At 30.6% G+C, this 16,745-nt stretch overlaps 1 protein-coding gene across 1 annotated transcript; it reads left to right on the forward strand.

Annotated features, from left to right (window-relative positions):
- The first annotated feature begins 2,909 nt into the window (after nucleotides 1–2,909).
- LOC141615293 (uncharacterized) lies at nucleotides 2,910–15,537 on the forward strand. Its single transcript, XM_074433704.1, has 3 exons — nucleotides 2,910–3,311; nucleotides 12,007–12,148; nucleotides 14,957–15,537. The coding sequence occupies exons 2-3, from the start codon at nucleotides 12,014–12,016 to the stop codon at nucleotides 15,272–15,274; spliced, it is 453 nt and encodes a 150-aa protein (XP_074289805.1). The 5' UTR covers nucleotides 2,910–3,311; nucleotides 12,007–12,013; the 3' UTR covers nucleotides 15,275–15,537.
- The last annotated feature ends 1,208 nt before the right edge of the window (nucleotides 15,538–16,745 follow it).

Genomic DNA, 16,745 nt, shown 5'->3' on the forward strand with positions numbered 1-16,745 from the left:
ATACTTAACAGCCAGCATTGTCATGTAAGTATATAACCATTGGGCCTTTGTTGTTAATCATTGGGCCTTTTTTGTTGGTCTTGACTAGACATGTAAAAATATGAGGTTAAGCCCAACGTATGTTAATTCAAATTCTCTGATATTCATTTCCCTCTAAATCGTCAAAAATTTGTTGGAATCTATTTTTTATATATAGTCAAACCTCATAATTTTACACTCATTGCATAATCATTAAGCAACTTCTCTGCATAATCGTTAAACAACTTCACCTTCTTCTCACAGTATTTTTCTCTCTCTTTTTTAAAATTTTATTTTAAATTAAGTCTTTGATTTTCGTTCTTATTATGTTGTTCCTCTAGTTTCTTGATTCTTCTTCAGTTCTTTTGAGTTCGAATTCGTTATTGCGATTCTCGTATACTCGTTTTGTGACTTTCTTGATTATATTACTGTTTTCGGATTAGGTAATTCATTTTTGCATTATGTGAATCGTTTTAACGGTAATTCAATGTTTATCTGTTTGAGATTTTGATTTTTGTTATTGGATGATTTTTTTATTTAGTAAAAATTTTAGGTTTTTTTTATGATCGTTTATCAAGAAAACTAAGTAACAAAAATGTTTTGTGATAAATCAATTGAATAGGTTAGGTTGTACCTTTGATGACCGTTTAATTTTTTTTATTATTATTTCCTGTAGTACTTGTATTATTCTTGTGGCAATTTAATGTTTTGTTTTGTTACTTTATGATCTTTTAATTAGTTCGCATTACAAGATTTATAGTTGCTGTTATTAGATTACTTGTCCAGTTTGGTTTTATATTATTAGTCCTCTTTAACATATGGTTATTGTGTTTTTCTGACTACTCTAGGAACAATTAAGCATGACTTAATCTTTACTATTGATCGTCATTTTGTTATACTGTTGTTTCTAAACTTTTTTTTATTCACTCTGTTCCGAATTCTTGCAGGTTTTTTTTGTAATGGCTGGGAAAAAATTGTATCTCTGCACCATCTGTTCTACTTCTAAATCATATGGCTCACCGAAGGCAGCTGAGAGACATGAAAATGTATGTACACTTGTTTAATTTATTTTCTTTATATATCCTTTGTGCCTTGCAAAAATGTAGTGAAATGCAAGGAAAAGTGCTTCAAATGATCAAGAATTTCCATAAGAACCTCTAGTAGTCGTTAAGATCTTGTGTCTTGAGTCGTCAATAATTAGGTGAATAGTCTTGTCTTTTATGAAGTAGCTTGAGTAGTGGATTGTCTCATCTATGATAGTGGAAACATACCTCCACCTCACCGGTCTGTAGGATTTTTTTTGTTGCTAGCGTGGTATATTGGAAACTTACTCTCATACAGTAATATTTGATAGTTTCCATACGGTTTTATAACCCGTTTATTTTATATTTTCTCTTGTGGAGGACATTGTGCTTAATTTGCGAAACTTCCTTTTCTTATTTGTGATTCAGGAAGATCTATATTATATATGATATTAACTTTTAATGCACTTATAGTATTGGTAATAGAGGCATGATAGGTATAGTGCAGTTGAAGAATCACCTGAACGAAGATTCCTTTTTATAGTATTTGTGCTTGTGTTTTGTGTACCGATAGTGCCGAAAGGTACTAGTATACTTTGTGACTCTGTTAGTAGTTGATGGATATGCCTATGCTTACTTTGTTGTATTCTTGTGATATATTGAGAGAGGTCTCTTTTAATAATCAGTCCGTCTTATTATAAATGGACACTATTCGTTTGTAGCTATAACCAGATAGTGTCCCTCTCACAAATAAAAATGGGTAGCGCAAGAGGGAATATCCATTTCCCGCCAACTTGCACTACCCACTTTCATTTTTTAGAGGAATGATATCCGTCTATAGTTGTTGACGGATAGTGTCCCTCTATAATGAGAATTTGTGTTAATAATATAATATTCTGGCCTAGCCTTGACCCACTTGTTTATTATTTTAAGGCGTGAGTTGGCATTTTTATTGTCATTCGACTCCTTCGATCTTTACCTGGGTGTAGTACTGTAGCTTACTTGATACCTTTTATACATGTATACATTTCATGTGGCACTATTAAGGTTGCAAGAGCAGTTAATAAATATGAAGTTGTGGTTTTTTATTTCATTTACCACGTTATCTGTTTGCCTATGTATGTATATGTTCGCTGGTGATTATGGTGTTCGTTCAACCAACTGCTATACAATATACTATATAATGAAATGGGGGGGGGGGGGGGGAATTATATAGTAGAATAGCTTTCTACCATATTATATGTTTTATCTTTTGGTGTATATAACCTTTCTTTTTGTGACTGAGTATTTTTTTATTGGGGATCCACCGACCACCCTATATGTGCTATGTGTTTGCTCATACCTACTGGTGAAAGTAAAGATAACTAGCCACAATCTTATTAACCATGAAATGAGTATTTCAATGAAAGTTTTTCCTATTACCGAGAGATTAATGATGTTATTTTATAAAATTTTACTGACAAGAAGTATATTTTTAGCCGCAACTTTTTATCATAGAAATTAATGAATTTTTTTCGTACGATTCTTAAAATAAAAAAAAAAAAGAATCTCTTTTTACATTATAAAAAGATTAGAGGTAATTTTGTGTAGAATGTAAAATACTACACATAAATATATAAATCTGAAAGACTATATTTGTATTATAGCCCACCTACTTATAGAATATGCTAAAAATAACTAAACTTTATTTTAGGAAATATGTTTAGGCGGGAAAATTTAGAATTTCGCTTATTCATTTAGTAAATATATGGGATTATTTGTTTTTTGCTCAAAAAAAATGCTACTTGATATAGATATAAAATTGGGCCTTGACCTGTTCAACATGTATGAAGTAGTATAAAAGCAACCACCCATTCCTTACCCTAACTCACCCACCCACCAGAAATGAGAAATCTAACATCTCTCTACCCGTCCTTCTCTCTAAATTATTATAACCTTCTTTCTCTGAAAACAAGATCTTCATTATCCATCCACCTACTATCTATCATCATCATGATCGATGTTTGTCCTTAATGAACAACCAAAAAGACATGATCTTTATCCTTTGAATATGGCTTCCTCTTAAACAAACAGCCAACAAAAATCTGATATTTCTTTGCCGGATTCAACAAAGAAACCAGGGTTGGCCATCAACATGTTAAAATAGTGATGGAATCAAATGGGTATGAAATAAAAGAACGCAGAAAATAATCCCAAAAGGTGAAGATAATTTGGTTAAACAAATTGGGTCAATCGAATATTTCTAAAATGATATCTTCATCGAGTTATTTTGTAAGTATTCAAGTCTCACATTTTTTTTTGGCTTTTTCATCTACTGCATCCTATTTTTCCATGTCTATTGTAGTTTTGCTTTCTATATTTTCTAGTGCGAAAGATATTTGATTTATCGTTTTTGGTTGATAAAATCACTATTTCGTATATTTTAATCATTCATTTTTATTGATTTGACCTTTGAAATAAATGTTAATTCTTCGTAGTTGTTTTGTAAATTAAATTGTGCAGTTCTGTAACATTTTATAAATTTTATATCACTTTTAAATTGTTTTTGTCGATTAATTTTATATCCAAACAAGAATACCTTCCCAAATTATATGTAACATTTGATTTTTGTAATGAATAATTTATTTTTATATATTAATATTTGCTCGTAAATTTATTTAATTACTTTTCTTAAAACTCATTTCATATATTAATTATACTTAACAGCCAGCATCTGTCATGTAACTATGTAACCATTGGGCCTTTGTTGATAATCATTGGGCCTTTTTTGTTGGTCTTGACTAGACATGTAAAAATATGAGGTTAAGTCCAACATATGTTAATTCAAATTCTCTGATATTCATTTCCCTCCAAATCGTCAAAAATTTGTTGGAATCAATTTTGTATATATAGCCAAACCTCATAATTTTACACTCATTGCATAATCGTTAAGCAACTTCTCTGCATAATCGCTAAACAACTTCACCTTCTTCTCACAGTATTTTTCTCTCTCTTTTTTTAAATTTTATTTTAAATTAAATCTTTGAATTTCGTTCTTATTATGTTGTTCCTCTAGTTTCTTGATTCTTCTTCAGTTCTTTTGAGTTCGAATTCGTTATTGCGATTCTCGTATACTCGTTTTGTGACTTTCTTGATTATATTACTGTTTTCGGATTAGGTAATTCATTTTTGCATTATGTGAATCGTTTTTACTGTAATTTAATGTTTATATGTTTGAGATTTTGATTTTTGTTATTGGACGAGTTTTTTATTTTGTGAAATTTTTAGGTTTTTTTTTTGTGATCGTTTATTTACCTAGTTTTCCTGATTTTATTCAATAATTGTGATTCGTTATTGTTATTCTACTACTCTTGTTTTTATGACTTTCTTGGTTGTGTTATTGTTTTCTGTATAGGTTATTCAATTTTGTATTAGGTAATTCGTTGTTATGGTAATTTAGTATGCATCTGTTTAAGATTTTTTTTTTTTTTTCTGATTGTTACTTAGTTTTCTTGATTTTTTTTTGAATAATTGTGATAAATCAATTGAATAGGTTAGGTTGTACCTTTGATGACCGTTTGATTTTTTTTTTTATTATTTCCTGTAGTACTTGTATTATTCTTGTGGTAATTTATTGTTTTTGTTTTGTTACTTTCTGATCTTTTAATTATTTCGCATTACAAGGTTTATAGTTGATGTTATTAGATTATTTGTCCAGTTTGGTTTTATATTATTAGTCCTCTTTAACATCTGGTTATTGTGTTTTTATGACTACTCTAGGAACAATATTTTGTATTTGAAAATTGCATATTAAGCTTATAACCTAAGATTATAAACTAAGTACTCAAGTTTTTCATAATGATAAAACAAATAAATACACATCCAGAATTTTGAAATTAACATATAATTTTTTAATTTTAAATTAATAGCTCACCTTTTAATTTCTAAGTCACGTGTTTTTTTAACTTAAAAACTAGACAAATAAAATATTTTTAGACAAATATGATATTAGCTTGTTAAAATAAAATATTTTTATACAAATATACTAATTATTTTAGTCGGGTCTTTTGTAAATGCGTTAGTCTTATTTATAAAATGGTCCTATAAAATATTTATTACATTTAATTAAAATAACCGTTATAATGAAGTCGATTCTTTCCATTTCAAGCAAAATCTTGTTCCCTTCATCAACTCCAAACCCGTCATTACGATTTACAAAACGTTTTTTTTTATTTTAATTAACAGATCTACTAGGAAGGACATAATTATGAAACTGGGCCTTGGCCCATTAATGGTGAAGTCCTATTTATAAGTAATTATAACCAAGCATCACTCATTTAACCTAGCCGCGCACACCCCGATCAATCTCTTCTCTCTCTTTCTCTCTCTCTCTCTCTCTCTAATAACACTTTTAACGACTCTGCCTTCTTAAAACTTCCATCTTCATCCATAAAAAAACTCAGATCTCTCTCAAATTATCACCATCATTCCATAAAACAACCATGTTAATCTAAATCTCTTGGTAGAAAACATCATTTTCATCTATGGAGCCACTGCTATGTACATCATTTTCATCTATGGTTCCCATGCTAAAGATATCATCTTTCTTCATGGATCCAAAGACACCATCTTCATCCATTGATCCCTTGATAAAAAAAACATCATCCTTACATCCCTTGGTAAAAACGTCTACTTTATCCTTTGACTAATCGTCATATTCTTCACCCCATATTGATCACTTTGCTTCAAGTGATTCAAGTATCAATAATGGATTCTGGGAGTTGGATCTGCATGGAGATTATGTTTGAGTATTCAAATCATATTTCTATGCTCATCATGTGTAAGTCTTCTGATCTATTGATTTTATCCTCTATTTTGCAAAGAGTGATAGTTCAATTTATTATTGCTTCGTGGGATTATTGAGCAATCATTTGGCATTCTCATTTACAAAAAAAAAATAGATCTGCTATTTTTTCTTTTTCATTTTTAAGTGACACTAATACACTTAGTTTATTAATTTAGTTTTATTATTATTATTAATAAATTTGTGAACATATGCCCACATCATAACCCAATAGGACAGCCTATATGTTTAGTGCAGTTTTTAAATTTTAGATTGCCGCTCGTCCTATATAAACCGGACTTAAACTCCTAAATTTTCTACAGAGTACTCATTTCGTTATATCCCCAATTTGTTTAGAGTATTCCGTCGTTCATCCTCTCAAATTCTGCCTAATATCATTTTACCCTTTCCTAGTTATTTTCTTTCTTGATTTTATTTCAAATCCGTCTATTTTGATAGATTGTTAATTCAATTATTAATCTGTTTAATCATAGTAACTAGTTTTATACCCGCGAAAATCGCGGACACGTTCTATTTGTCCCGTTTATTTGCTCTTTGTTGACGTCCATGTTTAACTAATATATAAAATATTTTTATTTTTTTTGCGAATAACCTATGAGCCAAATTTTTGTTAATATTTACTTCCTTTTACGTTATTGCATGACCATAGTATTATAAATAGAACTCTTAATTTGAACTTTATTATCATATATTTTAATACATGTTAAATTGTTAATATTATTCATGAATATTTTGTAGTCAAAAATTTAATGTATCTAATCTTAGAACTATAAATATTTGTTTAGTTTTTTACGAATTTGTTATTTTCTATAGTACATCATAAATTAGGCTAAAAATGACTACGCCGTTAGGTCGATAAACAAAGCACTCAAACATCGCGGTTACATTAGCATCACCGATAACAAATTACATTAGTTAGTTTTTTTTTTTTTACAAATAAAAGAATCAAATAGTTAATCAAACCTACAAATCTGATAGTCTTTTTTTTTACAAAGTTAAATAGATACATGTAAAATAAAAGAATCAAATAGTAAATTTTTTCTCAAAAATTTACATGTAAAATAGAGAATTTTACTGATGATGAATAAGTTTGTAAGCCAACTAAAGGAGTAAAAATATGTTTTCATTTTTCACATTTAGATCCAAACATGTAATCTCCACTTTTCAATAGCCTTCCTCATAATGAATAATCTGCAAATTTGAGATAGTTAAAATAAAAATAAAAATAAAATATGCATCATCTTACAAAACTAACTATAAGTCTTATCAAACGTTTTAAATTCTAAGATATTAGTAAATTTAAGAAGACTATACACACTTTAATCCACATGTACACACCTTGTTTATCACTTTTTCTCAAGTGTGCTAATTACAGAATTTAAGATGGTTTTGAAAGAAATCAAAAGTAACAATATGGAAATTGGGAAGCTTTATATCAAATTATTAGATTTTTCATTTACCACATATAAGACTTTTTAGCTACTATCTTTATGACTAATGAAGAATTATACGGACAACTTGTACGATTTAAATGATGAGAGTAAAATTTTAATTTATTTTTATAATTTAATACATGATCTTATGGTTTCCACTAAAAAAATATTAGTATCTTTATAACAAAATTATTATAGTTTTATTTACTACATATAAGACCTTTTAACTAATATCTTTATGGTTAATGAAGAGTTAAATGGACAAATTGTACGATTTAAATGATGAGAGTAAATTCTTAATTTATTTTTAATAATTTAAATCATGATCGATCTTATGGTTTCCATCAAAAAATATTAGTAAACCTTATGACGGGTTTTCATAAATAAGTCTAAAGTAGCTTTAATACTAACCAATATAAAAATGACATGTGGAATAAAATTAAATGCTTTAAGTAGCCTTTTAACTATATTACATATTTGTGGAGTTGAACTATTCAAAGGTAAATATACTTAGGGGGTGTTTGGTTGGGGGTATGGAATGGATTGGAATGGATATCACCTATTCAAGTGTTTGGTTGACCACTTTTGGAATTGATTTAGAAACCCAAGGGTTTCTCAATCCACCTCAATCCCTTGGAATCCCATACTCTACTCCTTCCCCAAGTTTCTAAATCCAATGCCCCCTGGATACAAAACCTAAAATTAAGAAAGAAAAAAAAACCCAAATTGCTGTTGTTCTACTCTACGTAAGTCTTCATCTTCTACTTTCATAATATTTTTTTTTGCTTTCATAAAAAATTTGCTTGTGATTGTTCATAGGTATACATGATTCGTTGCAATAATACATGTGTCTATTGCTTTAAACAATATTTACGGGTTGTATGACGACTCGTATGACAATTGCCTTAAAAAATTGTGTTGTATAAGTAATATTGAAATATGCACATGATTGAATTATTTTCGCAGGATTGAATAGTAGAGTTCATTGTATATGACCAGTTACATTCCATCTGTTGATTGAATTACAATCCATTACAAAATTGAACCAAACAAGTGTTAAAAGGTATGGGGTTCTAACTCCATTCCACCCTGGATTCTCATCCCAATCCATTCCATTCCCACACTTTGAACCAAACAACCCCTTACATTTTTATAATTCAATGCCTATTTCTTACCTTATTTAAGAGAAAACTTAAATTAATAACGATAAGGTTAATATTACATAGATCAAATTCCACCATTTTATTTGTTATTAATCACTTAGTGGATTTTTTTTTTGTATGGATAATTAATTGGAGAAAGAATACTACATGAAAAAGAGAAATACTATAATTGCTTAAACAAATACTCCCTCCATTACAATACTATGTTATAAACTAACTACAAGATTGACAACATGAATGTGAATGAGTATTGTTTTTAGGTTCATAATTTTTTTTTATTATTTCAGAAACTTTCAACTATATGTTTTATTCACATGTACACACCTTGTTTATCACTTTTTCTCAAGTGTACTAATTACAGAATTTAAGATGGTTTTGAAAGAAATCAAAAGTAACAATGTGGAAATTGGGAAGCTTTATATCAAATTATTAGATTTTTCATTTACCACATATAAGATTTTTTATCTACTATCTTTATGGCTAATAAAGAATTATATGGACAACTTGTACAATTTAAATGATGAGAGTAAATTTTTAATTTATTTTTATAATTTAATACATGATCTTATGGTTTCCACTAAAAAAATATTAGTATCTTTATAATCAAAATTATTATACTTTTATTTACTACATATAAGACCTTTTAACTAATATCTTTATGGTTAATGAAGAGTTAGATGGACAAATTGTACGATTTAAATGATGAGAGTAAATTCTTAATTTATTTTTAATAATTTAAATCATGATCGATCTTATGGTTTCCATCAAAAAATATTAGTAAACCTTATGACGGGTTTTCATAAATAAGTCTAAAAGTAACTTTAATACTAACCAATATAAAAATGACATGTGGAATAAAATTAAATGCTTTAAGTAGCCTTTTAACTATATTACTAGTTTTGTTGCCCGTGGAAATTCACGAGACTATTTATGATTTTCCACTATTGTTTACTCTTTGATATTTTGTGTAGAGTGTACCCAATCTTGACATCTTGTGATGAAGTAGGATTTATATGCTAGCTAATTATGACGACCTTGTTTTAGTTTTTGTCCAACTTGTTAATAAGTTTGAGATCATGAATAATTTTTCAAAGGGTAAATAATGAATAAAAAACAACACATACCAAAATAAAATATATATTAGAAACTTTAAGAAATACTAATTTTTTTATGAACCTAAAACAATTAGTCATTCAAATTCATGCTAATCTTGTAGTTAGTTTATACGGAGCAATATAGTATTGAGTGGAGTGGAGGGATTATTTGTTTGAACAATTCTAGTATTTTCCTTGTCTATATAATCTTCAATCTCCAATGAACCATCCCTACAAAACAAAATTAAAAAGTCACTAAGTAATTAATTACAAACAAAATTGTGAATTTGATTTATGTAATATTAACCTTATCATTATTAATTTAAGTTTTTTTCCATTAAATAGTGAAAGAAATAGAACATTGAGTCATAAAAATGTAAATATATTTACCTTTGAATATCACAACACCACAAATCTTGATATCCCCTAAATGAGAACAAAACAACACATAAATGAATTTAAAGATGTGATGAGCACTTCAGAGGCAAAGGAGCTTAAAATTAAATAAATAAATTATTAATTAAAGTCTTAATACACTTACCTTGATGTTGATAAAGTGATAAGATAAATTATTATCTCATACGATTATGTTAGAGATGACGGTAAAAAAAATATTGGCTTGAATTATGGTTCACAAATGTTGTCTTTCATCAAACATTTATAGCCAATTGAGAATGCATTTTATGACTTGTCGGCGTCTTTATTACTATTATTATTATTATTATCAAATTGAATATATACATAAATTGTAGCAAGGTTTTGTTACTTTTGAGCATTCTTTTTCATTATTAGGAAATTTAATATAGACATAAATATAGAGTAAGGAGAAATCAAATGTAAAAGGTTTTCTTTAATTGTAGATAACAATAAGAAAGAGTTTCACATATAAATAGTTTCAACTTAAATTAGAGTGATGTAAATTTTTATTTGTGTAATAATATTGCCAGGTCTACTCCGTAGTATTTATAAATATTTACAAATTCTTTATTTTTTTAATAAATGGTTTAAAATTAGAGTTATGTGATATTTATTTGTTGCTTATAATATTCTAACAATAAACGTCGAAATTTAAAATTTAGTATGAATTTTGATTTTTAATTGGTGTTTAATTTATCTAGAAATTAAAGAGGCCAAAGTTTAATACTCCGTATTTGTTATGCTATTTACATTTCATGTTTCCAATTTTTTTTTTTTCCTTTTTAAATAAAAAAAAATGATAATCCATATCACATTAATTCGCCATGTCATATTTACGTTTCCATGTCACATTAAAATCCGCCATGTCACATTATTCTAGGTAACCTTTTAATAAGATTGTATTGATGTGGCATTGCAAATGCCTACGTGGCTTTTCCTTATCCTACGTGGCATTGTCTACGTGGCATTTTGAGGCTAGCCTTTTTTTTTATTTTTTTCCTTTTTAAATAAAAAAAATGATAATCCATATCACATTAATTCGCCATGTCATATTTACGTTTCCATGTCACATTAAAATCCGCCATGTCACATTATTCTAGGTAACCTTTTAATAAGATTGTATTGATGTGGCATTGCAAATGCCTACGTGGCTTTTCCTTATCCTACGTGGCATTGTCTACGTGGCATTTTGAGGCTAGCCTTTTAATAAGGTTTTATAGATATCTGTGTATCATCATTTATCCCTTAAATTTCTCGTAGTTATGCTGATTTTATCGTAAATCGTCTGTTTAGTCAATTGTTTGTTCAATTAGTAACATGTTTTATCATGCTAAATTCTTTGAAATTTTCTTGATTTTACTTTAAATCCGTCTGTTTTATTCGATTGTTTGTGCTTTGTACGAGAAATTTAAAGTAAAATCAAGAAAATTTCAAAGAATTAATCATTTTAAGTGATTTAGGGTAAACATGTTAAATTAATTTTCTTGATTTAAGGTAAAATGGAGATTACATGTTTTAAGTGAATTAATCCGTCTGTTTTCTTGATTTAAAGTAAACATGTTAAATTACGAGGAATTTAAGCGATAATCCGTCTTGTTAGTATATTATTGGTTGATTCCCGTTTTGATTGTTCTTTTTTTCTTTTTATTTTGATGCCGATCTTTTTTCTTTGCTTAATATGAGGGATTATTCTTATTAATTAATCATTTTTAATATGTTTAATCATGCTAAATTCTTTGAAATTTTCTTGATTTTATTTTAAGTTGGTCTGCTTTAGTCAAATGTAAATTCAAATATTATTATTATCTTTAATGATATCTCGTTATTAGGTTTAAGTCTAACAAAACCTACAATCAACGATTCAGAAACCTAATGAAACAAACATTGTTAAGTTTTGTACCTATAGCACAAACGTCCTTTTAAGTTTTGATTTTACCTTAATTCCGTCTGTTTTTATCGATTAATGATATGTCTGTTTACGTCATGTTTTAATTTTTGGTTTACTTTCATTTACAGTTCCCAAATGGCGAACCGAAAAGTCAAGTCGAACAAAAAAAGCAAGAATAATAAAAGGACAGTCCACGAGCCATTTTTCTGCCGTCTATGCAAGAGATCCAAGACCTATCTTTTCCGTCCAGCAGTTGCACGTCATGCTATGGTAATTTCTTGTTTGTTTTTGTGTATAAATATTTTTTTTGGCAGATTTAATGTACCATTAAGTTTGGATCCTAATTTATACAACAACAATAATAACAACAACAACAACATCAGAGCCTTAATCCCAAAATGATTGGGGGTCGGTTGACATGAATCATCCTTTCGACCGTCCATGGGTGAACACACGCCTCAAAATGCGAATAAAAAGGAAGAATAAAAAACAAAAAGGAAGAACGAAAATGTAATGGAAAGTCAAGGTAAACTTAGAGATTTTAAATCGGATTCCAGACTTCTTTTATAAACACTTAAAATTTAAACTGAGAGAAAAAATTAAAACGGTTTTAAAAACCGAAATAGAAGTAAGGGTCTGAAATGCCTTAAAAGTAAACCAAGTAAAATCTTAAAGAAAGTGGTTGATAAAAAAAGTGTAATAAAGGAGAGAAGAATAAATAATTTAATTTCTTTAAATTAAATAAAAATACTAAATATGTCAAAAAAACATCAAATACTAAAAATCCACATGTATCCTTTCCCTCCATTGTTCCCTCTCCATCACCATACTCTCCTCAAGCCCCGGAAATGTCATATCATGCTCTATCACTCTCAACCATGTCTGTCTCGGTCTTCCTCTACTTCTAGGGACCTGTTCAGTTCTCCAAGTCTCCAGCCTCCTAACTGGTGCGTCTATAGGTCTCCTTCTCACATGGCCAAACCATCTTAGTCGGTTTTCCATCATCTTGTCCTCTACTGGCGCCACCTTTACCTTTTCCCTAATCACCTCATTCCTTAACCGATCTTTCCTTGTATGTCCGCACATCCACCTCAACATGTGCATCTCCGCCACACTCATCTTTTGAATGTGACAATGTTTCACGGCCCAACACTCGGAACCGTAAAGTAAAGCAGGTCTAATTGTCGTGCGATAAAAATTTCCCTTTAACCTTTGGGGCATATCTTTATCGCATAAAAACCCTGAAGCACTCTTCCATTTCAATCATCCCGCTTTAATTATGTGAGCCACAACTCCGTCTAACTCCTCATCTTTTTGAATAATAGACCCTAGATATCTGAAGAAATCCGACCCCTCAACAACATTCCCATCGAAAATAATACTCCCCGCCTCTGTCGATCTCAACCCCGCCACTTTAGTGAACTGACAACTCAAATACTCAGTCTTACTCCTGCTCGGCCAAAACCCATGAGTCTCTAAAGTCTGACTCCACAATTCCAACTTTCTCTCCACCCCCTCTTTCGTCTCATCAATCAACAAAATATCATCAACAAACATCATACACCAAGGGATGTCGTCCTGAATATCCCTTGTCAACTCATCCATAACTATAGCAAAGAGAAAAGGACTTAGTGCGGAACCTTGATGCACCCCGATGGTAATGAGAAATTCTTCCGTTCTCCAAACATTAGTGCGAACACTTGCACTAGCCCCCTCATACATGTCCTTTATGAGGTCAATATATTTTTGAGACACCCCCTTTCTCGCCAAATCCCACCAAAGTACTTCTCTTGGTACCCTATCATATGCCTTTTCCAAGTTAATAAAAACCATATTCAAGTCCTTCTTCTTGTCCCGATGGTGTTCCATCAACTGTCTCATGATAAAAATCGCATCCATAGTCGATCTCCCGGGCATAAATCCAAATTGGTTATCCGAGATGTCTACACATCTCCTAAGCCTTTACTCTATTATCCGCTCCCATAACATCGTATGACTCATAAGTTTAATTCCTCGATAATTGGAACACTCTTGAACATCACCTTTGTTCTTGTACAAAGGGACAAGAGTGCTTCTCCTCCAAGCTGATGGCATCTTGTTGCTCCTCCAAATCTTGTTGAAGAGCATGGTTACCCATTCGATCCCTTTCTCCCCGCAGCACCTTCAACTTCTATGGGTATACCATCCGGTCCCTCTGTTTTATTTGACCCCATCTTCCTTAACGCCTTTCTAACTTCACTCTTTTGTATTCTACGCACAAATTCCCGATTAACCATGCTTGGTGTTACTTCTACATCCCCAAAGCCTTTTTCCTGATGTTCATTGAATAAAGTATCAAAGTAAGAACTCCATCTAGCCTTTATTTCGTTATCCTGAACCAGAATATTGTCGTCCATATCTTTCACACACCTAACTCTCCCAATATCTCTCGTCTTTCAGTCTCTTATGCGAGCCAGTTTATAGATATCCTTCTCTCCTTCTCTCGTGTCCAACCTGGCATACACTTCTTGGTTAAATTTTGCCCTCGTATCCCGTACGGCCTTTTTAGCGGCTCGTCTAGCCTCCTTGTACTTTTCAAAGTTCTCATCACTCATACATTTCCCCAAAACCTTATAGCATTCACGTTTAGTCTTTATCGCTTGTCTCACCTCATCGTTCCACCAAGATGTGTCCTTACTTGATGGTCTATTCCCTTTAGATTCCCCTAACACCTCCCTCGCCAAATCCTTTACAACATGCTCAAATTTATCCCACGTTGCATCAATATCTTTCTCCTTGCAATCCGACCAAATATCGCTACTTCCAACCTTATCCAAAAACGCTTGTTGGTTTTCCCTTTGTAGCTTCCACCACTTGATTCGTGCCTCGCCGATTATCTTTCTCTTCCTCAAGTCTCTCTTACCCCGAAAATCAAGCACCACTAGTCTATGTTGTGTTGCGACACTTTTCTCAGGTATGACCTTATAATCGGTGTACTCTTTCCTCCACACATTCCTTACCAAAAGGAAGTCAATTTGACTAGCATTTCCTTATAGTTTTGAAAATTTTGTTATTGATACATTTTTGTAAAAATTACAGAGGCGACATTTGTCGTTGAGGTACAAGTCTTGTACTACAAAATGGTGTGTATACCCCATCTTCCTGGCTTCAGAAGCTCATCGCTGTGAGCGGAATTCGTCAATTCGAAATGCTGGTGTTGCTGGTCTATCCCAATCGAAGACTGATGCTGGTCCATCTCTTTCGAAGACTCACCGGAAAGCAGATTCATTATCTGAGAATGATGGGAGTAATGATGCTGAAGATTACGATGTTGATACTGAAGATGATCTTGACTGTGATGATGATTACTATGCTGATCCATCCGACTCGGAGAGTTATGACTTTGATTCCGACTGATCTTGATATGTCCTTTACACTCGCATCCTTACCTTACAGCAGGTTACAGATCTGTCTATAGTAGATTTCCAGTCTCGTTATGGCTCTTGCTTTCATTTGAATGCTACTTTGGTATGTAATTTTTGTCGGTATCCATTTGAATGCTACTTTGGTATGTAATATTATCGGCAGATTTATCTGATTTTTAATCTGGTGTTAATATCATAAAGTGATAATGTTGCAGAACTGCTCCACATCTTTGTTTTATGAGCACTCTGGTCATTAAATTGTTTGTTATTTTAATCTCCAAGTCCTGAAATCATTCGATGTTGAGAAGAGTCTTTGGTTGGTATGAGGTAGACAGTTTATAGCATAGTCTATATTTGTATGTATAATTATAAAAATTTGGTTTCTAAAAGTAAAAATGAGATCAAAAGGTTGCCACTTAAAGACACCCAAAGTATTTGATTTATTGAGTTATGTCGTATTTCAATTACAGCAATACAAATTTGCTAATACTTGTACCAAATTTTCTTTATAAAGAACTAGTATAGTTCCCGTGCTACAGCACGGTAATTTTTAGATTTGTTAATTGTATAAATTAACTATATTTGGAGTTTAATGTTATAACTAGTTTTGTGACCCGTGAGAATCACGGGCTTGATTGTTTTTGTTCTTTTATTTTTGCGGTATCGTTCATGAATGCGTTATTTTTGGCTTGTTCACTCAACATTGACGGCTTTTGGCATTCTAGTACTTGATAAATTGTTTTTAGTGTTGTTTTGGTGCGTTCGGAGAACCATGGTTCTATTTTTATCCGACAAAGAAACAAAATGTTGGACACTTGAACATCTAATTCTATTCTTTATTACCTAAGGTATTCTAATGAAAAAAGAAATGTAAAATAAAGTAAATATATAAAATATATAAATGAATGGATGATAATGATTTTTATAACTGAATTTTACATATTGCCTTTAGTCAATTAGAGACGATATGAATAATGCGCAGAAAGCGCTATGTTAAAATACAACTTATGTTTATCTTACTAGTTAGGCTAAAATTACAAGTTTATTTTCTTAAATGCAATGGAGTTTGTTAAACTTTTAACAAATAATACATTTACAATTCTTGTCGGCTCGTCGGTCTTGCAACATCGTCCTTGTAAATTCAATTGATTTCCAACGTATTGGGAAAAATATTATTGAAATGATTTTTATATAACGAAATAACTAAGTGATATACTTAAATTATTAGCAAGGAGTTGATGACATGTGACTTATACAATAAAATTCTAGACTAAATACGCATTCAATAATTTTAAAAATAAATTTTATGTGAGCAATTTTTGAGAGGATACACGAGAAAATGTATTTATTAAACAATGGACATCATTCTAGTTTCATTTCTACTATATCTCTTGTCAATTAGAGTCATCTCTATATCTTTTGTTGTTGGTAAACTTTTATGTGAGGAGCTTTAACGCCTATCC

Source organism: Silene latifolia, chromosome 11, assembly GCF_048544455.1.
Source record: "Silene latifolia isolate original U9 population chromosome 11, ASM4854445v1, whole genome shotgun sequence".
Classification (NCBI taxonomy): Eukaryota; Viridiplantae; Streptophyta; class Magnoliopsida; order Caryophyllales; family Caryophyllaceae; genus Silene; species Silene latifolia.